General features: G+C 44.7%; 1 protein-coding gene across 4 annotated transcripts in view; it reads right to left on the bottom strand.

The window, feature by feature from the left end:
- Nucleotides 1-27,512, bottom strand: part of nlrc3 (NLR family, CARD domain containing 3) — a 109,416-nt gene that overhangs the window by 26,955 nt on the left and 54,949 nt on the right. For all 4 annotated transcript variants that reach the window (XM_063059492.1, XM_063059491.1, XM_063059494.1 and 1 more), the window contains 6 exons: nt 17,290-19,045; nt 4,573-4,659; nt 3,233-3,316; nt 3,070-3,153; nt 1,966-2,049; nt 213-296 (listed from right to left, as the gene is read on the bottom strand). In XM_063059492.1, the coding sequence (XP_062915562.1) occupies nt 213-296; nt 1,966-2,049; nt 3,070-3,153; nt 3,233-3,316; nt 4,573-4,659; nt 17,290-19,045 (2,179 nt within the window). The remainder of the gene's footprint in view (nt 1-212; nt 297-1,965; nt 2,050-3,069; nt 3,154-3,232; nt 3,317-4,572; nt 4,660-17,289; nt 19,046-27,512) is intronic.

The raw sequence follows: 27,512 nt of genomic DNA, 5'->3' as shown, positions 1-27,512 counted from the left end.
GTGATGAGAACAAGGGTTTAATGGTGATTGGGTGATGAGGAGGAAGACTGATTGTGATTGGGTGCCGAGATGAAGGGTCCGATGTGATTGGGTGATGAGGCAGTGAATGGGCAGTGAGGGGTCTAGGATAGGTTAACTAGAGTAGGAAATATTTCAGCATCTGTTCAAGTACCAGCCCTGTAGTGAGATCCTGACCCTATGCTGGGACTCACTTTAGCTCCTTTAGGCTCCCGTTACGTTTCAAGGCATTTGCGATCCGTTTTGCTCCTTCATGGTTGATGGAATTCTTCTGAAGGCTGAAAAGAGAGACAGGATCTGTGATTCACTCCTGGGTTCAGGTGTTTTCAGCAATTGTTGGAGGAGGGCTGCCTCCTGCTGTCCCTGCGGGTAAGGGGCTCCCACTGCGCTGCCAGGGAGGGAGCTTGACGATTTAGACCCAGGGAGGACCAGGGATATATTTCCAAGCCAGGATGTGGGTGACCTGCGGATGTGTGAAGGAGGGGAAGACGCTTGTGTGTCCCATAGGGCTTCACAGTCAAGCCTGATCTGCTGGGTCACAGTGAGTAAAACAGCAGTGGCTCATTTTCCCTTTAGTGCCTGGGCTATGTAGCCAAACTCTGGTCAGATTTATTTCTCCCAGGTACATCGAACCATACAGTGAAATGTGTCATTTGCGTTTACAACCAACACTCCCAAAGATGTGCTGGGGGCAGCCCGCAAGTGTTGCCACACATTCCAGTACGTTCTCCCTGTGACCGTGTGGGTTTCCTCTGGGTGCTCCAGGTTCTACCCACAGTCCAAAGACGTACAGGTCAGATGTACGTGGGAGTAACTGGATGCTGCAGGCTCGTTGGGCTGGAAAGGCATGTTACCCTGCTGTAATCAAAATAAAATTTAGAGACACCCGATGGGCTGAATGGCCTATTTCTGATCCTGTATTTTATGGTCTTGTGGACCCCCATCAGGACAGTCCTCCCTGACACCCTACTGCCCAGATCTAGCTATCCAAGCCCTAGAGCAGTAGGAGGGATGAGATTCACTGCCTGTTCATCAGGAATCTGGAACCCACCAGGTCCCAGGCTGATTCTAGAGCCTCACCCTCACCCTGTGGCCAAGTGACCGGTGGCAGGTTATGGTGGGTCGAGGAGGGAGGGGTTGCTGACATTCAGTGTCGCCCTCTGAGGACCAGATTCACCAGCACCACCAGGAGAACCACAGGTCAGGGCCTGCTCATGCAAGGAAGTCAAAGTCAAAGTAAATTTATTACCCTTATAGAAAATAAAGAAATACAAGAGAATTTATGAAAAACAACCAACTTCTGACAAACAACCAATGTACAAAATACAATGTATACAAGAAGACAAATAATGCAAATAAAAATTACGTAATACTGAAAACATGAATTATAGAGTCCTTGAAAGTGAAGTCTGGGTTGTGGAATCATTTCAGTGTTCTGATTCAGGAAGCTGTGGTTGAAGGGTAATAGCTGTTCCTGAGCCTGGTGGTGTGAGACCTGAGATTCCTGTACCTTCTGTTCAATGGTAGTAGTGAGAAGAGAGCGTGACTTGGATGGAGGAGGCCCTTGAAGATGGACGCTGCTTCCTTGTGGCAGCGATCCTGGTAGATGTGTTCGATGGTGGGGAGGGCTTTGCCTGTGATAGACTGGACTGTATCCACCACTTTCTGGAGACTTTTCCATTTCTGGGCACTGGCGTTTCCATACCAGTCAATATACTCTCCATCTTGCATCTAAAATAACCTGTCACAGCTTTAGTTGACATGCCAAATCTGTGCAAACTTCTAAGGGAGTAGAGATGCTGCTCTGCCTTCCTTGTCATGGCACTTACCTGCTTATCCCTGGACAGATCCTCTCATTTGGAAATGCCAAAGAATTTTAAGTTACTGTGCCGGAAGTTGAGGGTAAATAGTGGGATCCAGGAGATGGCCAATGAATGGAAGACTTACTTCAGAATGGTTAGCTTCCGATTGACGTGAAGCGCCTCGGCTACGAACTTCGCTCCATCTTCACCGACAAAATTATTCTGAAGGCTGCAGGGAGAAGAAAGTGCACGTTAGTAGTGTGAGTGTGGCAGTTGATGGACCTCCCTCCTGATCCAAGTGCAACCAGACAGGCCAGGTCAGGTATTGTCCATGGGCAGGTCAGGAGAAACAGAGTCAGGGTTTTTGGTCAAGGAGCTTGTCAAAAAAGCTGAAAGAAAGAGATGGTGGACGGTGCAGAGAGAATGGGGAACATCTGTGATAGAGCCAGGGTGTCAAAGTGGAAGCAGAAGAGACATAGAACACTACAGCACAGAAATAGGCCCTTCAGCCCATCTTATTCATGCTGAACTTGTATTCAGCCTAGTCCCATTGACCCACACCTGGTCCATAGTCCTGCCTATCCCTCTCATCCATGTACTTATCCAAGCATCAGCTGAACGTTGTAATCGAGCCCACTTTCACCACTTAGATTGGCAGATCGTTCCACACTCACATCACCCTCTGAATGAAAGTGAAGGTGAGGTTCTTGATTAGTCAGGGCGTCAAATGTTACGGGGAGAAGGCAGGAGAATGGGGTTGAGAGGGTTAAAAAATCAGCTACGATGGAATGGGAGAGCAGACTTGATGGGCCAATCTGCTCCTATGTCCTATGGTCTATCTATACTCCTCATAATTTTGTATATCTATCAAATCTCCCATCTTTCTCCTACACTCCAGAGATTAAAGTCCTAACCTATTCTACTTTTTCTATCATGCAGTCCTGGCAACATTCATGTAAATGTTCTCTGCATTCTTTCAATCCTACTGATTGCTTAACACTGTATATTTCCGGTCTACCACGATACGAGGTGTGGTGCAAACCTTTAGTTGTTGTTTCAGTTGATCAGATATCGTATATCCGGCTCAGTTCTGTTCAAACCACACATGATACGAGAGGCAGACAGCCCAACCACCACAGGAAGCTGCACAAACTGAGCAGAGACATCAATCCTTCTTCTTTCCCTCCTCACCAGCCCCCTTCCTCCTCTTACACTCCACCCTCCCCTCCCTGTCCATAGACTCACTCACTTGAGGGAGGTCAGGCCCTGGTTGATCTTCAAGGCATCAGCGAGTGCCTTGGCTCCTTTGGGTCCGATGGAGTTGCTCCTCAGGCTGTGGGGAAACAGTGAGTGGATGAAACACGGTGGAAGGAGAGGGAAACAGCTGAACACACTCAGTAGTGAGTACTTACTCCAAAGCAGACAGGGTACGGTTCACCATCAGTGACCGAGCAATGGCCTTTGCCCCCGGGTTGCTGATCAGGTTTTCAGCCAAGCTGCTCAAAAAACATCCAGAGACCGGGTTAGAGTAACCCCACGGGTACCCTGCACATCACAGACCAACCACATGCTCCCAGCACAGTGCCAGTGCTACCGCACCCCAGATTGTGTGACCAATGCCAATCCCATCCCACTGTTATCCGATCCAATACCCAGTACCACTCCAGTCCTTGTGCCCTCTGCTATTCCAGCCAGTGCCAGTGCCCTCACATCTTCCCAGACGGTGTAAATGCCACCCGCCATCCCAGCCAAGGCCAGTGCCTGTGCATGCCCTCTGCTATCCGTGGCCAGTGCTAATGCCATCCTTACCCACTGTCAGTCCATCGTCAGTGCCCTACTATTTGAACCCAGTACCAACATCCACCAATCCAGTGCCCATGCCAACTCCAATTCAGTGCCAATGCCCACTGCCATCTGATCCCTGCAGGAAGGGTTGGTTCAGATGAGTTAAGTGCAGCACAATGTAGTCCAGATTTGTAGGAAATTAGCATCTACTGCAATGCCTGTGTATTATTGGGAAGTTCTGACAATTCTAATTCTGCGTTTTAAGATATTTCAATTGCACTTTTTATTTGTACTGACTTTGTTGCCTCCCTTTGTAGACTGTGGTGAGCTATCCTCTACTGTAAAGATGAAGCCACACTCAGGTTTTTTTTAGATTAGGTTGGAGGAACAACACCTTATATTCCGTCTGGGTAGCCTCCAACCTGATGGCATGAACATTGACTTCTCAAGCTTCCGCTAATGCCCCACCTCCCCCTCGTACCCCATCCGTTATTTATTTATATACATACATTCTTTTTCTCTCTCTCCTTTTTCTCCCTCTGTCCCTCTAACTATACCCCTTGCTCATCCTCTGGGCTTCTTCTCCCCCCTCCCCCTTTTCTTTCTCCCCGGACCTCCTGTCCCATGACCCTCTCATTTCCCTTTTGCCAATTGCCTGTCCAGCTCTTGGCTCCATCCCTCCCCCTCCTGTATTCTCCTATCATTTTGGATCTCCCCCTCCCCATCCCCCTCCCCCTCCCACTTTCAAATCTCTTACTAGCTCTTCCTTCAGTTAGTCCTGACGAAGGGTCTTGGCCCGAAACGTCGACTGTACCTCCTCCTAGAGATGCTGCCTGTCCTGCTGCGTTCACCAGCAACTTTGATGTGTGTTGCCAGCCTTGCCTGCTGGGTAGTAATGGCTGGGGTGCTGGCTGCAACAGGAATAACTGAGTGTGCCCCAGGGGAAGGTGTTCAGAGCTAGACATACCTGATCTTGCTGATCTGACAGTCCTTTGCACTTAGCAGGCTCCCCAGTAGATCCATCACATTGTCCTTGAACTGGTTATTCTCCAGCCTTTAAGAAGTAAATGAAATCTGTGTTACACTGAGCCACTGCACCATCAAGACAGCAGCCAATCAGATGCTCATTGATCTACCATTCCTTTACTGAGAACTTAAATATAACTATTGCAAAAGCTAACACCCAAAAGACCCTACTGAAGTCCCTGTAGATTATGCCAACCTCATCATTCTTATTGATGCACTGACTTGTCTCCTGAAAACATTCAATTAGGTTAGGCATACAGGATTCCCCTCAATAAAATTATGTTGACTATCCATAAGCCAACAAGACATAGGAGCAGAATTAAGCTCTCTGCCCCATCGAGTCTGCTCCACTATTCAGTCATGGCCGATTTATTTTCTCTCTCAACCCCATTCTCCTGCCTTCTTCCCATAATGTTTGACACCTTTACGAATCAAGAATTTATCAACCTCCACTTTAAATGTACTCAACGACTTGGCCTCCACAGCCATTTGTGGCAATAAATTCCACAGATTCACCACATTCTGGCTAAGGAAACTCCTCCTCATCTCTTTTCTGAATGGATGCCCCTCTATTCTGAGACTGTGTCCTCTTCTGGTCTTAGACTCTCCCACCACAAGAAACATCTTCTCCACATCCACTCTATCCAGGCCTTCCACCATTCAATAGGTTTCAATGATACTTTTCAATTCCAGTGAATACAGTCCCAGAGCCATCAAACACTCTTCATATGACAAGCCATTCAATCCTGGAATCATTTTTGTGAGCCTCCTTTCAACCCTCTCCAGTTTCAGCACATTTATTCTAAGATAAGAGGCCCAAACCTGCTCACAATTCTCCATGAAACCTCATCACTGCTCTATAAAGTCTCAACATTACATCCTTGCATTTATGTTCTAGTGCTCCGGAAATAAATGCTAACATTGTATTCGCCTTCCTCACCACAGACTCCACCTGCAAATTAACCTTTAGGGAATCCTGCACAAGGACTCCCGAGTCCCTTTGCACCTCCATTTTTTGTATTTTCTCTCCATTTAGAAAATAGTCAACCCTTTCATTTCTTCTGATAAAGTGCATGACTATACACTTCCTGACTCTGTATTCCATCTGCCATTTCTTTGCCCATTCTCCTAATCTGTCTAAGTCCTTCTGTAGCCACTCTACTTCCTCAAAACTACCTGCCTCTCACCCTATCTGCATATGATCTGCAAACTGTGTAACACAGCCATCAATTCCATCATCCAAATCATTCACATATAACATAAGAAGAATCGGTCCCAACACAGACTCCTGTGTGGACATGACTAGTCACTGGCAGCCAGTCAGAAAAGGCTCCATTTATTCCCACTCTTTGCCTCCAGCCAATCAGCCACTGCTTTATCCATGCTCGGATCTTTCATGTACCTCATATAGGGCACCTTGTCAAAGGCCTTCTGGAAATCCAAATACACATCAACCGATTCTCCTTTGTCTATCCTGCTTGTTATTTCCTCAAAGAGTTCCAACAGATTTGTCTGGCAAGATTTTCCCTTGGGAAATCATGCTGACTACAGCCTATTTTATAATGTGCCTCCAAATACTCTGAGACCTCATCCTTAATAATTGACTCTAACATCTTCCCAACCACTGAGATCAGACTACCTGGCCTATAATTTTTCTTCTGCCTCTTTCCCTTCTCAAAGAGTGGAGTGACATTTGCAGTTTTCCAGTCTTCCAGAACGATTCCAGAATCTAGTGATTCTTGAAAGATTATTACTAATGCCTCCACAATCTCTTCAGTACCTCTTTCAGAACTCTGGAGTGTACACCATCTGGTCCAGGTGACTTATCTACCTTCAGAACTTACTTATTGTAATTTCACACACTCAATGTCCCCTAGTGTCTTTCCCAGTGAAGACTGATACAAAATATTTATTCAGTTTGTCTGCCATTCATTGTCCCCCATTACTACCTCCCTAGCATTGTTTTCCAGCAGTCTGATATCCACTCTCACCTCTCTTTTACACCTTTATGTATCTGAAGAAACTTTTGAAACCCTCGTTAATATTATTGGCTAGCTTACTTACATATCCCATCTTTACCTTCTTAATGATTTTTTAAATTGCCTTCTGTTGCTTTTAAAAGCTTCCCAATCCCCTAACCTCCCATTAATATTTGCTCTGTTATATGCCCTATAACATGGTTTCCACCAACAAAATCAACAAACTCATTCGTAAGGCCAGTGATGTTGTAGGGATGGAACTGGACTCTTTGACGGTGGTGTCTGAAAAGAGGATGCTGTCCAAGTTGCATGCCATCTTGGACAATGTCTCCCATCCACTACATAATGTACTGGGTGGGCACAGGAGTACATTCAGCCAGAGACTCATTCCACCGAGATGCAGCACAGAGTGTCATAGGAAGTCATTCCTGCCTGTGGCCATCAAACTTTACAACTCCTCCCTTGGAGGGTCAGACACCCTGTGTCAATAGGCTGGTCCTGGACTTATTTCATAATTACTGGCATAATTTACATATTACTATTTAACTATTTATGGTTTTATTACTATTTATTATTTATGGTGCAACTGTAACGAAAACCAATTTCCCCCGGGATCAATAAAGTATGACTATGACTATGACTATGACTGTCCTCCTGCCAGATTAGCTTAAACCCTCCACAAAAGCTCTAGCAAACTTGCCCGCAAGGACATTTGTTCTCCTGAGGTTCAGGTGTAACCTGTCCCTTTTGTGCAGGTCATACCTTCCTCAGAAGGGATCCCAATGATCCATAAATCTGAATCTCTGCCCTCTGCATCAGTCACTCAGCCACACATTTACCTGCCAAGGGCTGCTATTCGTGCCCTCATTAGTGTGTGGCACAGTCAGCAAGCCAGTTCTGGTTTTCAGCTTCCTACCTAGTTCCCTACAATCTCTCTTCAGGACGTCGTCACCTTTCCTATCTATGCCATTGGTGCCACTGTGTACTAAGACCTCTGGCTGCTCACCGTCCCTTTTTAGAAAACCATGCACCCAATCTGAGACATCCCTGATCCTAGCATCAGGCAGACAACATACCATCCGGGAGTCTCTGTCGTGTCCACAGAATCTCACCTCTATTCTTTGAACTATGGAATCTCCTGTCACTACTGCAGTCCTCTTTACCATTCTCCTCTTCTGAGCCACAGAGCGAAACTCAGCCCGATAGCCCAAGTCGCTGTGGCTACCCCCGGTAGATTGTCCTCCTCAACAGTACCTAACACAGTTTACTTATTATTGAGGGGGATAGCCACTGGGTAACCTGTACTGACTGCCGAGTTTCCTTCCTTCTCCTGACAGTCACCCAGTTACCTGTCTCCTGCAATCTAGGGTGACTACCTCCCTGTAGCTCCAGTCTATCACCTCCTCATTCTCCCAAATGAGTCGAAGGTTATCGAGCTGCAGCTCCAGTTCCTTAACACATTCCCTGAGGAGCTGCAGCTCGGTGCACCTTGTGCAGATGTGGTTATCTGGGAGGCTGTGGGACCCACAGAATTCCCATATCTTACACCACGAACATAACATTGTCCCTAGAGTCATTCTCACGGCACTAACTGTGCCCTAACACATGAGGAATGAAAAATAAAGAAAAAGAAGAAGAAGACATTTAACCAGATACTTACAGACTATTATGTGCAATTCTGGTCACCTTCCTACAGGAAAAACATCAATAAAATTGAAAAAGTATAGAGAAAATTTACGAGGATGTTGCTGGGACTTGAGGACCTGAGTTATCAGGAAATGCTGAATAGGTGCAGACTTCATTCTCTGGAGCGTAGGAGAATGCGGGGAGATTTGATAAAGGTATACAAAATTGTGAGTGGTATAGATGGAGTAAATGCAAGCAGGTTTTTCCTCTGAGGTTGGTGAGACTAGAACTAGAGGCCATGTATTCAAAGTGATATGTGAAATATTTAAGTGGAATCCAAGATGGAACTTCTTCACTCAGAAAGTGGTGAGCATGTGGAACTAGCTGTCAGCCTAAGTGGTGCACGCAGGTTTAATTTCAACATTGAAGAGAAGTTTGGATAAGTATATGGATGGAGGGCTGTGGAGGACGATGGTCCAGTTGCAGCTCAATGGGATTAGACAGAATAAGTCTGACAATGATTAAATGGTGAAAGCATTCTGTTTCTGTGCTGTAGTTCTCTATGACTCTGAGTGAAGAAGTTCCCTCTCATATCTTCTCTAAGTATGTACCAAAGAAGCAATCTGTAATCTTGCTAGATGCTGTCTGGGTTGTCTCATTTATCTGCTTCGGACCAGTCAGAGTTGAAAGACACAAATACACAAGGCTGGGGTGGACAGAACCATGAAACAATGTTGGTTGTTGGTCGTAGCCCTGTACAATGACCAGTAAGAAGGTGACCCAGGTAGGTTAGGTGGCCTTGAGCCAATGGGGTGGAAACCCAACAGCTCAATTGACGAGGAACACTATAAGAGTTGGGAGCTCCAAATATGCAGGGGCGATAACTCTCTGGTAACCAGAGACCGACCATCGCGGATAAGGAGGACCCCACAGACACGTGGAGATCGGGACCATGAGGAAAGCCTGGCCAGCGTAGTCTCCTTTCCTTGGTAATACCTCTTCTCTTCACTGACTGTTCACGGAGGGTCAGGGATTCTAGTGCTGTACATACAGGTAGGTAGTTTGTGAACCCATGTACATTCTAGTTGTGAAAAAAATAAAAGTTACTTGTCAGTAAATACAGATTCTCTGTGCCTCACTGATCATTATTACAAGGGGTGATTCTTGTAACAATTGGTTAGGTAGGACCTACCACACACAAAGCCATGTTGACTATTCCTAATCAATCCCTGTCTATCCAAATACTTATATATCCGGTCTCTTGGAATACCTTCCAATAACTTTCCACTACTGATGTCAGGCTCACCAGCCTATAATTTCCTGCCTTATTCTTAAACAACAGAACAACGTTAGCTATATTCCAATCCTCCAGCACCTCAAGGACAATTTAAATATCCCTGATAGGACCCCTGCAATTTCAGCACTAGCCTCCCACAGGAAGGGAATACCTTATCAGGCCCTGGGGGTTTATCCACCCTAATTTGTCTCAAGACTGCAAACACCCCAACTCTTCTGGCTGCAAGTATAGATTACCATTCTGATGCTCCAGGGGCAATTTTGACTCTTGCTATTCTTTTGCTCTTAATATATCTGTAGACATTCTTGGGATTTTTCTTCACCTTGCAAGAGCAACCTCACGCTTTTTTTTAGCCCTTCCGGTTTCCCTCTTAAGTGTTCTCTTGCATCTCTTATACTCTTCAAATGCCTCGTTTGTTCCTTGTGGCCTCTACCTGCAGTGCACTGCCACCTTCTTCTTAATCCAGGCCTCAATACCCCTCATAACCCAGGTTCCCTAAGCCTGTTATCCGTGAGTGGTGAGTACCTGGAATGCATGGCCTGAGAAAGTGGTTGAAGCTGACAACATGGAAAAACTGTCTTGATGAGCATGTGAATAGCTCAGGCTTAGAGGATTTTATACCCCAAGAGCTGGAAGATGGGATTAATACAGAAGAGTACCCATGAATCAGCATGGATTGATTGGTTTGAATGGCCTGTTTGGACCCTAAGACATAGAAGCAGAAGTAAGACAGTTGGCCCATCGAGTCTGCTCTGCCATTCAATCATGGTTGATTTATGTTCCATCCCAACCCCATTCTCCTGCCTTCTGCCTATAACCTTTGACGACCTTACTGTCCTGGAACCTATCAACCTCTGCTTTAATTATACCCAATGACTTGGCCTCCGCAGCTGTCTTTGGCAATAAAGTCCACAGATGCCATGGTATTCAGGGACTTGGGCTACATTACCTTTTACAGTTATGCAACTGTATGTTGTTTCTGTTAACGCAATCCTACAGTGCATATAAAAAGTATCCACTCCCCCCCCCCACCTTGGGTGAATATTGTTTTACAACATCGAATCACAGTGGAGTTAATTTATATTTTTTGACACTGATCAACTGAAAAAGACTCTTCTGTGTCAAAGTGAAAACAAATCTCTACATTGTGATCTAAATTAATTTCAAATATAAAGCACAAAATAATTGATTGCATAAGTATTCACCCCTTTAATACGACACACTAAATCATCACTGGTACAGCCAATTGGTTTTAGAAGTCATGTAATTAGTTAAATGGAGATCACCTGTGTGCAGTCACTCCCCGCAACTCCACGAAAAGATTATTGAAAAGCACAAGTCAGGAGATGGATGCAAGAAAATTTCCAAGTCACTGAATAACCCTTGGAGGACAGTCAAGTCAATCATCAAGAAATGGAAAGAATATAGCACAGCTGTAAATCTGCCCAGAACAGGCCGTTCTCAAAAACTGGGTGACTTTGCAAGAAGGAGACCCATGACAACTCTGGAGGAGTGACAAGCTTCAGTGGCTGAGATGGGAGAGAGTGCAGCTATTGCCTGGGTGCATCACCTATTGCAGCTATTGGAAAAAAAGCCACTGTTTGAAAAAAAAACTCTCAAGAAATCTTGGCTAGAGTTTGCCAGAAGGCATGTGGGAGACTCTGAAGTCAGCTGGAAAAAGGTTCTATGGTCTGATGAAACCAAAATTTGAGCTTTTTGGTCATCAGGCTAAATGCTATATTTAGTGTAAACTAAACACTGCACATCATCAACAACACACCATCCCTACTGTGTAGCATGGTGGTGGCTGCATCATGCTGTGGGGATGCTTCACTGCAGCAGGCCCAGGAAGACTTGTGAAGGGAGAGGGTAAAATTAATGCAGCAAAATATGGTGAAATCCTGGAGGAAAACCTGATACAGTCTGCAAGAGAACTGTGATGTGGGAGAAGATTGTTTTTCAAGCAAGACAATGACCCTGGCATAAAGCCAAAGCTACACAGGAATGGCTTAAAAACAACAAAGTTAATGTCCTGCAGTGGCCAAATCAGAGTCTAGACCTCAATCTAATTGAGAATTTGTGGTTGGACTTGTAAAGGGCTGTTCACTCACAATCCCCATGCAATCTGACAGAGCTTGAGCAGTTTTGTAAAGAAAAATGGGGAAAAGTTGCAGTGTCCGGATGTATAAAGCTGATAGAGACCTATCTACACAGACTCAAGGCTGTAATTGCTGGCAAAGGTGCGTCGACTAAATATTGACTTGAAGGGGTTGAGTAATTATGCAATCAATTATTTTGTGTTTAATAATTCTAATTTTAGACGAAATTGTAGAAATTTGTTTTCGCTTTGACATGAAAGTCTTTTCTGTTGTTCATTGTCAAAAAAGGCAAATTAAATCCACTGTGATTCGATGCTGTAAAACAATAAAACATGAAAACTTCCAAGGGGTGAATACTTTTTAATCGGCATTCTATGCGTGTGGTAAACCATGTATACAGGTTGTCTGGACAGGCCCCTCTGCTGACTGCTCCTGTGGCTCCTCCCACAGACCCCTGAATAAAGGCGATTGTGTAACTGCTCCCCCCTCAGTCCCGGACAGACACAGCATGGACGACGACCCATTTCACTGTTAATAAAAGCCTTTCAGTATTTACTCTACTTCCAGTCTTTTGTAGTAATTGATAGTGCATCAATGTGCAAAACGTGAAGCGTGCTGTGCTTTACACTTTGGCCCCAGAGGAAACCTGTTTCATTTGGGTGTTTTCATGTGTGTGGTTGAATGACAATCGCATTTGAACTTGAACTCTGGCTAAACAAATTCCTCCTCATCTCTGCTCTAAAGATACACTCTTGTATATTGAGGCTGTGCTCTCTGGCCTAGCCTCTCCCACTATCGCATGCACCATCTCCACGTCCACTCTGTTTTGCTGTACCACTCTGATACCAAAACCAGAAAACTATAGATATGATGGCAGGGGTTTTGTTTAGAAAAGATACTGAAAATGTTTAAATGAGGTGTATAAAATTATCAGAAACCTGGATAGGTGACAGAAAGGGCTGATTTCCCTATGCAGAAAGAGCAGTATCTTGGAACACACATGTAATTCAGTCAGTAGGAAGAGGAGAACAAGAGACGAGAATTATTTTTCACCCAGTGGATGGTAGAGTATGGAACCATAAGATATAGGAGCAGATAAGGTAGCAAAAGTGAGTGGGAAGTTGGATGATTGAGAAGCTTTTAAAATCCAACAAAAGGCAACTATAAAGCTATAAGAAGGGAAAAGATTAAATATGAGAGCAGACTAGCCAATAATATAAAGCAGGATACCAGAAGTTTTTTTCAGTTATATACTGACAGTTGAAATTGGACCACTGGAAAATGATACTGGTGAGATAGTAATGGGGGACAAAGAAATGGCAGGTGAACTTAATGGGTACTCCGCATCTGTCTTAACTGTGGAATACATGAGCAGAGTGCCAAAGGTCCACGAGTGACAGGGAGCAGGAGTGAGTGCCATTGCTATTACAAAGGAAAAAGTGCTCGGTCAACCCTGAGGTCTTCGGGTGGATAAGTCACCTAGGCCATTGGACTACATCCCAGAGCCCTGAGGGAAGTTGTTGTAGAGATTAAGGATGCATTGGTCATGATCTTACAAGAATCACTTGATTCTGGCATGGTCCCGGTGGACTGGAAGATTGCAAATGTCGCTCCACTCTTTAAGAAGGGAGGAAGGCAAAAGAAAGGAAATTATAGGACAGTTAGCCTAACCTCAGTGGTTGAGAAAGTGTTGGAGTCTATTGTAACCCAAAGAGGTAATGTCAGAAAGCTCCACTTGTGGACAGATGAAAACGAGGTTTACTGAACTTTTTTTAAAATTAGAATGGGGGGAGGTGTGGCTGACTCAGGCAGGAAAGCAAGAGAAACGCAGCAAACTATTAAAGATATAAACAGTTAAAAGTGGAATTAGTAGTGAGTATCTCTACCCTACTTGAAAATCTCAGAGTGAAACCCTCAAGGAGAGACAGTAGCAATTAAAAGATCTATTGGAGCTGTGGCTGTAACAGACAGCAGGTGTAACAAGACAATATAGGCAGAGACAAGTGTCCAAGATCTCTACTGTGTAATCGGGAATTAGTTCTGTTAAATTACCATGGGATTTTGGTCACGCTTTTTGTTGTGTCAGTTTTGTCAATCGACTTTCTGTGGATGATCAACTATTTCATCCAACGAAACAAGATGGCCAACCATCCAAGATCGAAGAACCTGAACGGGAACGAAATGTTTAAGGATTTAGTATGGTTGGATGAACCAGTTTATTTTATTCAAAGGATCTGAATTTGATTTTCTGTAAGAACTGATTATTTTTTCAAAGACCTTAAGTTACTGAATGAGATTTACTTTGTTTAAAAGTTGTGATGTTGAAGAATTGTTGTGAAATGAGTTAAGCTGTGAGAGTGTGTGTGTGTGTGTATATATATAAATTTTAATATTTGAATTGTAAACATACTGTCTGGAACTGAAACTGAAGTTAACCATAGTACTTATGAATAGGAATTCAATTAGTTTTCTAACTAACTAGGGATAAATAAAAAGGAAAGGTTAGTCTGTAAAACTTTAAATGGGGAATAACACTATATCGAATTAGTTAAAGAAATAGGAGTAATGAAGGTTATTCTAATGAATTTCACTGATTCTAACTAAAAAGGAATTTGCCTTTTGTTTGATATCTGAGATTTGGAAACTAAACAGAATGTCAGAATTTTGAATTGTTGTTACTCATGTAAATATTTTGTACATACTATTTTTAATAAACAAAACTTGCTCCCAGAAGTGTATGTTTTCTATTCACTACCTCCTTCCGATATCTGGAACTTCTGATGGCCTACTAGGTGTAGGAATTTGATTTTCTCATGAGGAGTGCGGCAACCAGTCACACGAGATAAGACCGGTGCTACACTATTATTAAAGATGAGGTTCCGGGGTACTTGGAGACTAATGATAAAATAAGTCAAAGTCAGCAAGGTTTCTGTAAAGAGAAATCCTGCCTGACAGATCTGTTAGAGTTCTTCGAGGTAGTAACTAGCAGGGTGGACAAAGGAAAAGCAGTGGATATCATCTACTTGGATTTTCAGAAGATGTTTGATAAAGTGCGACACATGAGGCTGCTTAACAAGATAAAATTTTATGGGGTTACAGGAAAGATACTGGCATGGATAGAGGAATGGCTGACAGCCAGGAGGCAGCGAGTGGCAATAAAGAGGGCCTTTTCTTGTAGGCTGCCAGTGACTAGTGGTGTTCCTCAGGGGTCAGTATGGGACCACTACTTTTCACATTGTTTGTCAGTGATTTAGAAAATGAAGATGATGGCTTTGTGGCAAAGCTTCTGGATGATACAAAGGTAAGGTGGAGGGGTAGGTCGTGCTGAGGAAGCAATGCCATTGCAGCAGGGCTTAGACAAATTGAAAGAATAGGCAAAAAAAGGTGGCAGATGGAATACAGTATTGGGAAATATATGATAACGCATATATTATCTATATGGGGAGAAGGTTCAAACATCAGGTGCAGAGGGACTTGGGTCCTCGTGCAGGACTCCCAGTAGGTAAATTTACAGGTTCAGTCTGTGGTAAAGAAGGCAAATACAATGTTGGCATTTATTTCAAGGGGAATAGAACGTAAAATCAAGGTGATAATGCTAGGGATTTAAATGACACTAGTCAGGCCGTAGACTTGATGGGCTGAATGGCCCAATTCTGCTCCTATGTCTTATCGTCTCTTCAGCCACCTCTGTCAGAACCCTGGGGTGTACGTCATCTGGTCCAGGTAACTTGTCTGCCTTCAGACCTTTCAGTTCCCCAAGAACCACCCCTCTACATGAACAACAGACAGTGTGATAATAGCAGACAGTGTGACACTATTCCAGAGCTCGGGGTGGTATCCCGGCGACCTCTGGAAGTACAGTCCGTATGTCCTCCCCGTAGAATACGTGGTCTTCCGTGGCTGCTCGTTTCCTTTAACAGCCCAATGACTACCAGGTAGGCTAATCGGTCATTGCAAGTTGTCCCATGATGGGTTAGGTTTAACCAGGGTTATGTGGTTGCTGGAACAGTGTGGCTCAAGGGGCAGAAAGGCCGACTCCATGTTGGATTGTTAGATACAAAAACAAAACTGCAGAGGCAGAAACCCTTCTCCCCACCACTTGGATAGAGGGTGGAATTAACAAGTCCAGTCGTTCATGAAAATCAAAAATATTACAAATGCTGACATACAAAATGCCAAAAACACTCAGCAGGTCTGGTTGCGTTTGTGGAAAGAGAAACAGTTAATGTTTCAGATTCAAGCGTCTTCATTTGATGGCCTGAAATTCTAGCTCTGTTCCCCTCTTCACAGATGCTGGCTGATCTGCTGACCATTTTCTATTCTGTTTTGTTAGAGATGCAGCATGGTAGCAGGCCCCTCCAATTCTCACGTGATCAATTAGCCTACCAACCTTTGTCTTTGGAAGCCCAGCGTTCATGGGAGGGGAGTACAAGCTCCTATGGACAGCGATGTCCATATGGACTCCTATGGGAATCGAAGTCGGTGCTGGTACTGTAATGGCGTTGGGCTAACTGCCATGCTACTGTGCAGCTCCCCCTCCCAGATCTTTATTAACCTAAATACTTCCAGAGGCTGGTTAACCATAAAACATATGGTACTGAGCAAAAGTCGTGTGCGCCTAAGGACACAGCACGGTTGTAATTTTATGTATTGCACTGTACTGCTGCTGCAAAATAACATGATAAACCTGATCCTGACACAGGTCTCTGTTGTGGACTCAGAATGGGAATGGGGCAGGGAGAGGGGAATCATGGCTGACAAAAGGGTAAAGGAGAGGGGAAGGAGTGGGAAGCACCAGGGAGACATTCTGTAATGATCAATAACCCAATTGTTCGTAACCTTGCCTGGAGTCTCGGGGCTGGGTGTTTCTGCATCCTGGCCACCACCCAACCCTGGCACTCCTCTACCACCTGCCCCACCCCACCCCCACCCCACGCCCACACCTGTGACACTCCACCCTCATCATTCCCAACATCCTTTGATCCTGCCAGATTTACAAACTTGTTCTCGACTCTGCGTTGACAAATATAGTACTGTGCAAAAGTCTTGGGCATCCTAGCTATATATATGTGCCCAAGACTTTTGCACAGTACTGTAGGAGCAGAATTAGGCCATTAAGCCCATTGAATCTGCTCCACCATTCCATCAAGGCTGATTTATTTTCCATCTCAACCCCCTACTCCTACCTTCTCCCGGGAACCTTTGATGCCCTGTCTAATCAAGAACCTATCAACCTCTGCTTTAAATATACCCATGATTTGACCTCCACAGCCATTTGTGGCAATGAATTCCACAGATTCACCACCCTCTGGCTAAAGAAATTCCTTCTCATCTCTGTTTCTAAATGGATATCCCTCTATTCTGAGGCTGTGTCCTCAGATCCTAGGCTCTCCCATGATAGGAAGCATCCTCTCCACATCCATTCTATTGAGGCCTCTCAATATTTGGTAGGTTTCAATGAGATTTCCCCCACCCCATTCTTCCAAACACCACTAAGCACAGGCCCAGAGCCATCAAACACTCCTCATTCCTAGGATGTTTCTCATGAATCTCATCTGGGCCCTCTCCAATGCCCGCACACCTTTTCAAAACTCCTCCACGTACTCCAAATGCAGTCTGATCAATGCCTTATAAAGGCTCAGCAAAGGGCCCAGTACCTGAGGTTGTGGCAGTACAGAAGGCGGGGAAGCAGGCTCTTGAAGATGTTGTAGCTGAGGCAGTTGGAGAGGTTGGTCTCTTCCATACACTCCTCGGACACCTGCAGGAGGTAGGCCAATGCGGAGCAGTTGATGGGGGTCAACCTCCCGGCCAGACTGCCGGTCCGCAGGGCATCCGCCACCCCTTTGGCGATGTCTGTGTGCTGCAGCTCGTGCAGACAGTGCATGATGTTGACCGTCCGCGAGGAGATAACATAGTCCGTGTTGAGGCAGCTCTGAAGGTGATGGGCCACGGGGGTCCGGTAGCTGTTGTGCTCATCCTTCGTCAGGAGCAGGCCCTGCAGCAGCCGGTTCACCTCGGGAGAGAGAAGCCCAGAGAGGAACCGCACAAAAACATCCAGGTGGCCATCCTCTGACTGCAGTGACTTATTGACAGCATTCTTAAAGTGATTGTGGAAGCCAATCTTGGGCCAGGACATGGCACTCTCGTTAAATAGATCAAATATGGCCCTTTTAGAGGCAGTGTAATAATAGATGGCAGCCAGGTACTCCTGCACAGTAATGTGTGTGAAATAGTAAACTGTGCAGATAGTCGATTCATCTTTGACAAAGATCTTACTGCACAAGCCTCCCTGTAGTGATGAAAGGTCAATACCATGGGCCTTTATGTCTTGCTCGTAGAAAACAAACTTGCGCTTAACTAACCCACAAAATGCCAGCCTGCTAAGGTTGGAAATCAGTTTCTTGTTGTTGCAAAAGGCTTGCTCAATCTTCAGTGCCTCCTGCTCCTTTTCCTGCCAATCCCCACTGAGAATCATTTTGAAGAAATGAGTGTAGATTTCTGTCATGGTCTGAGGGAAGTTGCCGGCTTTGTGTCCATCATTACTTGTTCTGAGGTAGTAGGCGAGAGATAGGCCAATCAATAGACAAAAGGAAGGTACGGAGCACAATATGTTCAGTGACTTATGGGCCTTTATGTGTGAAAAGACCTCCGTGGCCACCGCTTTTTCTTCAAACAGCGTCTCCAAGAAGTCTTCCATCTCCACTTCTTCAAAGCCCCTGAGTTCTGTCATCCTGTCGACAAGACCTGCTGGGATTTGGCTTGCTGCGGTTGGGCGTGAGGTGATCCAAACTGTTGCCTGAGAGAAGATGTTGCCCCGTATTATGTTGGTGATTAAGTTGTCGATTTGGATATCCTTCTTTGGGTCGGTGCAGATCTGTGAGTTTGAGAACTCCAGTGGGTATTTGAACTCATCCAAACCATCAAAGACCAGCACCACCTTTGCTGACCCATTCAGAATGTGGTTGGCTTCAGCAATGTGGGGAAAGGTCAACTTGACCAGCTTTTCTGCAGATATCCTCTCAAAGGAGTTCAGCTCCCGAAACATGAAGGGAAATATAAAAGTGACGTCTCTGTACAACTCCCCCTTCAACCATTTGTACACAAGGATTTTTACCAAAGTGCTCTTCCCAATTCCAGCCACACCAACTGTCACTGAGATCCGTGGTGGCATGCTAACTTTCGATGAGGGCAGGAAGAGCCTGTCCAGTGGGGTGTGTCTCGAGCTGTTCTTCACACCTCTAGTGGCCTCTGTTTGCATGACGTCATGTTCCTTCTGCTGGACGTCCGTCAGCCCATCGATTAGCAAGAGGTTGGTGAGTCGTTTCACAGATGGCTGCTCGCACATGGTACTGAGGTCATGGCCACTGCCAAACTTGCTCTGTAGAACTTCCATGTGCTTCTGTATCATTGGTTCTTTAAACAAGAACAAAAGAGATTGGAATGAGGATCAAACAACACAGTGAAATCAGCAAGTACAGTTTTTCCAGGTGTTAGATCCTGGTATCACGTGCACAAAATGCTGGAGGAACTCAGCAGGTCAAGCAGAGTCTAAGGAAATGACAGGAGACCTGAATCTAAGGAGACCTTTCTTCACGATCCCAGCCCAAAATGTTGACTGTTTATTCATTTCCATAGATGCTGCCTGACCTGCTGAGCTCCTCCAACATTTTGTGTGTGTTACTCTGGATTTCCAGCATTTGCAGAATCTCTTGTTTTTTAATTCAAAGGATCGGAAGTCAAGAATGAGGCATAAAACTGGTTGCTTACTGCTGTGTTATTGTGTTTCGAGAACAGAGAATGGAAGAAGGACCGAGAACAAAGAAATCATGATTGTCCTCTACAAAAACTATCTCCAACTGAAAAGATTCCCTCCAACAGAAAATCCTAGAAAATATTATGGATAAAGCCCTGCCCACCATTGAGCACAACTACACAGAGCGCTGTCACAGGAAAGCAGCATCTGTCATCAGGGACCCCAATCACCCTAGCCAGGCTCTCTTCTCACTGCTGCCATCAGGTAGGAAGTACAGGAGCCTCTTGACCCACAACACTAGGTTCAGGAAACAGTTATCACCCCAAAACCATCAGGCTCCTGAACCAGGGTGGATAACTTCACTCATCCCATCACCGCATAGGTTCCCACAACCTATGGACTCTTTTTCAAGAACTCTTCATCTCATGTTCTCGATATTTATTGCTTATTTATTTACTCAGTTGTATTTGCTCAGTTTGTGGTCTTTTACACATTGATTGTTTGTCCATCCTGTTGGGTGCGGTCTTTCATTGATTCTATCATGTTTCTTGAATTTACTGTGAATACCCACAGAAAAAATGAATGTCAGGGTTGTATGTAGGGACATATGCACTTTGATAATAAACTTGCTTTGAACTTTTCAATGTTCCAATAATAGCAATTAACCTACAGAATAGCCAGTACAAGTATGTTGATGTCTACTGCAGGAAAACTGAGAAGCTTCTGGAAAATGTGGAAAATGCAGAAGCAACCATACAATTATGAGAAAACTCACTGAACAATTACCGATACATATGATAATACAAAAGTACAAGTAAGCAGAGAAAAGTTAAACTACAAGAAAAATAACAATTCTACACCCTAATCCAACAGAGGTAAGGGGCTAGTCATTTCTAAAACAAAGCATGTAGAATGTTATCAAGGCAGGGCCTTTGGCCCATCTGACCCATGCTGACCAAGATGCCCCATCCAAGCTACTCCCTTTTACCAATGTTTGGCCCCTAAGCTCCTAAACCTTTCCAATCCTTGTAACTGTCCAACTGTCCTTTAAAAGTTCAAACCTTTCCTCTGGCAGCTGATTCCACATATAGTGTGCGTTACTCTGAGCTTTCTGTGTCGCTGTGGACATCCTGAGCTGGCAGCTCTTCCCTGGGGCAGTCGGCTCCGTGATGTGAATGGGGAGAGTAAACGTCTCTGAAGATCTATCCTGGGCCCAACATATTGACGAAATTACACAGGAACGACAGCAGCTATATTTCAGTTGGAGTTTGAGGAGACGTCGTATATCACTGCAAACACTCACAGATTTCTACTGCTGACCTGTGGAGAGCATTCCAACTGGTTACATCCCACCATCTGGTATGGGGGGGGGGAGGGCATTGCACAGGATAAGGAAAAGCTGCTTAAAGTCGTAAACTCAGTCAGCTCCAGCGTGGGCACTAGCCTCTTGATGCTTTCTTTTTGCACTATCTATTTACTTTAATCTTTATATATATTTCCTATTGTAATTTATAATAAACAACAAATTTCATGACATATGCCAGTGATCTAGGAGACCTGAGGAAGTGGGAATGAACCGTTTGCATGAAACAAAACCTGGCGGCCCAGTCTGCAGCGGGAACAGCACAAGCAGGAGTCAGTGGAAGTACAGAAGGGACGAGCACAGTGGCCATTGTTGGGAGTGGGCTGGTGGTGAGCGGGGAGTGTCAGGCTTTGACATGGAAGAGGCATTGGCTCCTGGTAAGTTATCCGGGTAAGTTTCTGTTAGCTTCCTTTTTATCTTGCTGTGTCTGGGGTACTTAATGTAGTTTAAATGGCCATTGTGTGTTCTTCATGCTGGATATTGGAGTCTTTGAAAACCGTGTGAGGGATCTGGACCAGCAGCTGATTGACCTTTGACTTGTACAGGAGAGTGAGGATATCATTGTTTGGAGTTACAGGGAAGCAGTCACCCCTAAGTTCCCTCCTGGAATACAGTGTTGGGAAATGTATGATAATGCATTTTGGTAAAAGGAACAATAGTGCGGACTATTATCCAAGTGGGGAGAAGGTTCAAACATCAGAGGTGCAGAGGGACTTGGGAGTCCTCATGGAGGACTCCCAGAGGCTTAGTTTACAGGTTGAGTCTGTACTAAAGAAGGCAATTGCAATGTTGGCATTTATTCAAAGGGGAGTAGAATATAAAAGCTGAGGCTTCATAAGACACTAGTCAGGCCGCACTTGGAGCATTGTCAACAGTTTTGGGTTCCATATCTCAGAAATGATGTGTTGTCATTGGAGAGAGTCCAGAGGAGGTTCACGGGGATGATTCTGGGAATGAAGGGGTTAACATATTAGTATCATTTGGCAGCTTTGGGCCTGTTCTCACTGGAATTTAGAAGAAGGGGGGATCTCATTGAAACCTAGCGAATGTTGAAAGGACTAGATAGGGTGGGTGTGGAGAGGATATTTCCTATGGTGTGGGTATCCAAAACTAGAGGGCACAGCCTTAAAACTGAGGGGCAACCCTTTAGAACAGAGGTAAGGAGGATTTTTTTTAGCCAGAGAGTAGTAAACCTGTGGAATTTCAGGATGTATATTGTATACATTTCTCTGACATTAAATGTACCTATTGAAACATAGACTGCGGTGGAGGCTAAGTCTGTGGGTATATTTAAAGTGGAAGTTGATAGTTTCCTGATCAGTCAGGGCATCAAAGGATATGACGAGAAAGCAGCTGTATGGGGTTGAGTGGGATCCAGGATCAGCCATGGTGAAATGGCAGAGCAGACTCAACGGGCTGAATGGCCTAATTCTGCTCCTATATCTTATGGTCTTATGGCACTGTGTATGGGTCCGTGGTGCAGAAGGGAAAGAGGGAGAAGAGGGGATTGGTAATGATAGGGGACTCAATAGTCAGAGGAACAAGACAGGAGATTCCGTAGACGTGAACAGGACACTCGGATGGTATGTTGCCTTCCAGCTGCCAGGGTCAGGAGCATCTCGGATCACACCAACAGCATTTTGGAGAGGGAGGGAGTGCAGCCAGATATCTTGGTACATATTAGTGCCAATGACATAGGAGTGAAAGGCAAAGAAGTCCTGAAGAGAGAATGTAGAGAGCTTGGTAGAAAGCTGAGAAGCAGGACCTCCCAGATAGTAATTTCTGGATTGCTGCCTGTGCCAGTGAGGGTAGAAACAGGATGGTTTGGCAGATAAATGCATTGCTGAGAAGCTGATACAAGGGGCAGGGCTTCAGGTTCTTGGATCATTGGGATCCCTTCTGGGTAAGGTATGACCGGTACAAAAGGGACGAATTACAGCTGAACCCGAGGGGGACCAATATTCTCATGGGCAGGTTTGTTAGAGCTGTTGAAGTGGAAATTGGGTTGGTAATGGATTTCAAGAGAGTGAGTTTGTTGAATGCCTACGAGATGGATTTATAGAGCAGTTTGTCATTGAGCCTACTAGGGGATCAGCTACGCTGAATTGGGTGTAATGAACCGGAGGCGATTAGGGAGTTTAAGGTAAAAGAACCCTTAGAGCAGCTTGTACTGGAACCTACCAGGGAGAAGGCAATTCTGGATTTAGTGTTGTGTAATGAACCGGATTTGATAAGGAAACTCGAGGTAAAGGAGCCATTAGGAGGTAGTGACCATAATATGATGTTTTCAAATACAATTTGAGAGGGAGAAGGGAAAATTGGAAGTGTCAGTATTGCAGTTGAACAAAGGGGACTATGGAGCCATGAGGGAGGAGCTGGCCAAAGTTGACTGGAAAGATACCCTGCAGGGATGACAGTGGAACAACAATGGCAGGTATTTCTGGGAATAATACAGAAGGTGCAGGATCAGTTCATTCCAAAGGGGAAGAAATATTCTAAGGGGAGTAAGGGGGACCGTGGCTGACAAGGGAAGTCAAGGACAGCATAAAAGTAAAAGAGAAGAAGTATAACATAGCAAAGATAAGCGGGAAGCCAGAGGATTGGGAGACTTTTAAAGAGCAACAGAGGATAACTAAAAAGGCAATACGGGGAGAAAAGATGAGATACAAAGGTAAGCTAGCCAAGAATATAAAGGAGGATAGTAAAAGCTTCTTTAGGTATGTGAAGAGGAAAAAATTAGTTAAGACGAAAGTTGGGCCCTTGAAGACAGGGTGAATATATTATGGGGAACAAGGAAATGGCAGACAAGTTGAACAGGTACTTTGGATCTGTCTTCACTGGGGAAGACACAAACAATCTCCCAGGTGTAATAGTGGCCGGCGGACCTAGGGTAACGGAGGAACTGAAGGAGATTCACATTAGGCAGAAAATGGTGTTGGATAGACTGATGGGACTGAAGGCTGATAAATCCCCAGGGCCTGATGGTCTGCACCCCAGGGTACTTAAGGAGGTGGCTCTAGAAATCATGGATGCATTGGTAATTATTTTCCAATGTTCTATAGATTCAGGATCAGTTCCTGAGGACTGGAGGGTAGATAATGTTATCCCACTTTTTAAGAAAGGAAGGAGAGAGAAAACAGATAATTATAGACCAGTTAGCCTGACATCAGTGGTGGGGAAGATGCTGGAGTCAATTATAAAGGATGAAATAGCGGCACATTAGGATAGCAGTAACAGGATCGGTCCGAGTCAGCATGGATTTACGAAGGGGAAATCATGCTTGACTAATCTTCTGGAATTTTTTGAGGATGTAACTATGAAAATGGACAAGGGAGAGCCAGTGGATGTAGTATACCTGGACTTTCAGAAACCCTTTGATAACGTCCCACATAGGAGATTAGTGGGCAAAATTAGTGCACATGGTATTGGGGGTAGGGTACTGACATGGATCGTAAATTGGTTGGCAGACAGGAAACAAAGAGTAGGGATTAACGGGTCCCTTTCAGAATGGCAGGCGGTGACTAGTGGGGTACCGCAAGTCTCGGTGCTGGGACCGTACAATATACATTAATAATTTAGATGAAGGAATTAAAAGTAACATTAGCAAATATGCAGATGACACAAAGCTGGGTGGCAGTGTGAAACGTGTGGAGGATGTTGAGATAATGCAGGATGACTTGGACAGGTTGGGTGAGTGGGCAGATGCATGGCAGATGCAGTTTAATGTGGATAAATGTGAGGTTATCCACTTTGGTGGCAAGAACAGGAAGGCAGATTACTATCTGAATGGTGTCAAGTTAGGAAAAGGGGAAGTACAACGAGATCTTGGTGTCCTTGTTCATCAGTCACTGAAAGTAAGCATGCAGTGAAGAAAGTTAATGGCATGTTGGGCTTCATAACAAGGGGTATTGAGTATAGGAGCAAAGAGGTCCTTCTGCAGTTGTACGGGGCCCTGGTGAGACCACACCTGGAGTACTGTGTGCCATTTTGGTCTCCAAATTTGAGGAAGGACATTCTTGCTATTGAGGGAGTGCCGCAGAGGTTCACGAGGTTAATTCCCGGGAAGGCGGGACTGTCATATGTTGAAAGATTGGAGTGACTGGGCTTGTATACGCTGGAATTTAGAAGGATGAGAGGGGATCTGATTGAAACATATAAGATTATTAAGGGATTGGACACGCTAGAGGCAGGAAACATGTTCCCAATGTTGGGGGAGTCCAGAACCCGAGGACACACTTTGAGAATAAGGGGTTGGCCATTTAGAACGGAGTTGAGGAAAAACTTTTTCACCCAGAGAGTTGTGGATCTGTGGAATGCTCTGCCTCAGAAGGCAGTGGAGGCAAATTCTCTGGATGCTTTCAAGAAAGAGTTAGATAGAGCTCTTAATGATAGTGGAGTCAAGGGATATAGGGAGAAGGCAGGAATGGGGTACTGATTATGGATGATCAGCCATGATTACAGTGAATGGCGGTGCTGGCTCGAAGGGCCGAATGGCCTACTCCTGCACCTATTGTCTATTGTAACCCTTAGCAGGCAGTGCTCGCAATATGACTGCGTTCAACTTGAAATTTGAAAGGGAGAAGGTAAAGTCTGACATAGCAGTATTTCAGTGGAGTAAGGGAAATTACAGTGGTATGAGAGAGGAGTTGGAGATGCTGGCAGAGATGTCAGCAGAGCAGCAATGGTGTGAGTTTCTGGAGAAAATGAGGAAGGTGCAGGATACATGTATTCCAAAAATGAAGAAATACTCTAATGACAAAATAGTACAACCGTGGCTGTCATAGGAAGTCAAAGTGAACATGAAAGCAAAAGAGAGAGCATACAACGAAGCAAAAATTAGTGGGAAGTTAGAGGATTGAAAAGCTTTTAAAACCCTACAGAGAGCAACAAAAAGAATCATGAGGAGGGAAAAGCTAAAAAATGAGAGCAAGCTAGTAAACAATATCAAAGTGGATAGAAAAAGCTTTTTACAAATATGTAAAAAGAAAAGAGATGAAAGTGGATAGAGGACCGCTAGAAAATGAGGCCAGAGAAATAATAGGTGACAAGGAGATGGTAGATGAACTAAATGTGTATTTTGCATCAGTCTTCACTGTAGAAGACACTAGCAGTGTGCCAGATGTTGAATGTGTGAGGAAAAGAAGTGAGTACAATCACTATTACAAGGGAGAAAGTGCTCAAAAAGCTGAAAGACCTAAGGGTACACAAGTCACCCAGACCAAATGAACTGCACCCTAGGGTTCTGAAAGAGGTAGCGGTAGCGATTGCGGAGGCATTAGAAATGATCTTTCAATAATCATTGGACTCTGGCATGGTTCCGGAGGACTGTGAAATTGCAAATGTCTCTCCACCCTTTAAGAAAGGAGAAAGGCAGCAGAAAGGAAATTATAGACCTCAGTGGTTGGGAAGATGTTAGAATCAATTATTAAGGATGAGATGACGACACAGGACAAAATAGGACAAAGTCAGCATGGTTTCCTTCAGGGCAAATCCTGCCTGATGAACTTGTTGGAATTCTTTGAGGAAATTACAAGTAGGATGGATAAAGGGATGCAATGGATGTTGTACATTTGGACTTTCAAATGGCCTTTGAGAAGATATCACACATATCACACATGAGGCTGTCTACCAAGTTAAGGGTCCATGGTATTACAGGAAAGTTACGAGCATGGTTAGAGCATTGGCTGATTGGTAGGAGGCAGCGAGGGGAAATAAAAGGATTATTTTCTGGTTGGCTGCCAGTGCTAGTGGTGTTTCACAGGGGTCGGTGTTGGGACTGCTTTTTATGTTGTATATCAATGATTTAGATGGTAGCTTTGTTGCCAAGTTTGGTGGAAGAAGATTGGTGGAGGAGCAAGTAGTTTTGAGGAAACAGAAAAGGCTGCAGAAGGACTTTGACAGATTAGCAGAATGGGCAAGAAAGTGGCAAATGAAATACAATGTTGGAACATGCATGGTCATGCACTTTGCTGGAAGAAATAAATGTGCAGACTATTTTTTAAGTGGTGAGAAAATCTAGAAATCTGATATGCAAAGGGACTTGGGAGTCCTTGTACACTACACCCTAAAAGTTAACTAGCAAGTTGAGTAAGTGGTGAGGAAGGCAAATGCCATGTTAGCCTTTATTTCAAGAGGCCTAGAATATAAGAGCAAGGATGTGATGCTGGGGCTTTATAAGGCACTCGTGAGGCCTCATCTTGAGTATTGTGAACAGTTTTGGGCTCCTTATCTTAGAAAAGATGTATTGGCATTGGAGAGAGTTCAGAGGAGATGCACAAGGATGATTCCAGGAATGAAAGAGTTATCATATGAGGAACGTTTGATGGCTCTGGGCTTGTACACACTGGAATTTAGAAGGATGAGGGGGGATCTCATTGAAACCTTTTGAAAGTTGAAAGGCCTAGACAGAGTGGATGTGGAAAGGATGTTTCCCATGGTGGGAGAGTCTAAGACAAGAGGGCACAGCATCAGGATAGAGGGGGTCCATTTACAACAGAGATGCGGAGAAGTTTCTTTAGCCAGAGGGTGGTGAATTTGTGAACTTTGTTAGCACAGGCAGCTGTGGAGGCCGGGTAATTGGGTGTATTTATGGCTGAGTTGATAGGTTCTCGATTGGCCACATCATCAAAGGTTATGGGGAGAAGACTGGGGAGTGGGGCTGAGGAGGAGGAAAAACAAGGATCAGCCATGATTGAACGGTGGAGCAGCCCCAATGGGCCAAATGGCCTAATTCTGCTTCTAAGTGTTGTGGTCTTGTAAAAACA

Source organism: Mobula hypostoma, chromosome 9 (assembly GCF_963921235.1).
Source record: "Mobula hypostoma chromosome 9, sMobHyp1.1, whole genome shotgun sequence".
NCBI classification, from domain to species: Eukaryota; Metazoa; Chordata; class Chondrichthyes; order Myliobatiformes; family Myliobatidae; genus Mobula; species Mobula hypostoma.
Note: the sequence above shows the minus strand (reverse complement) of the source record. Positions and strands in the feature narration are given on the sequence as shown.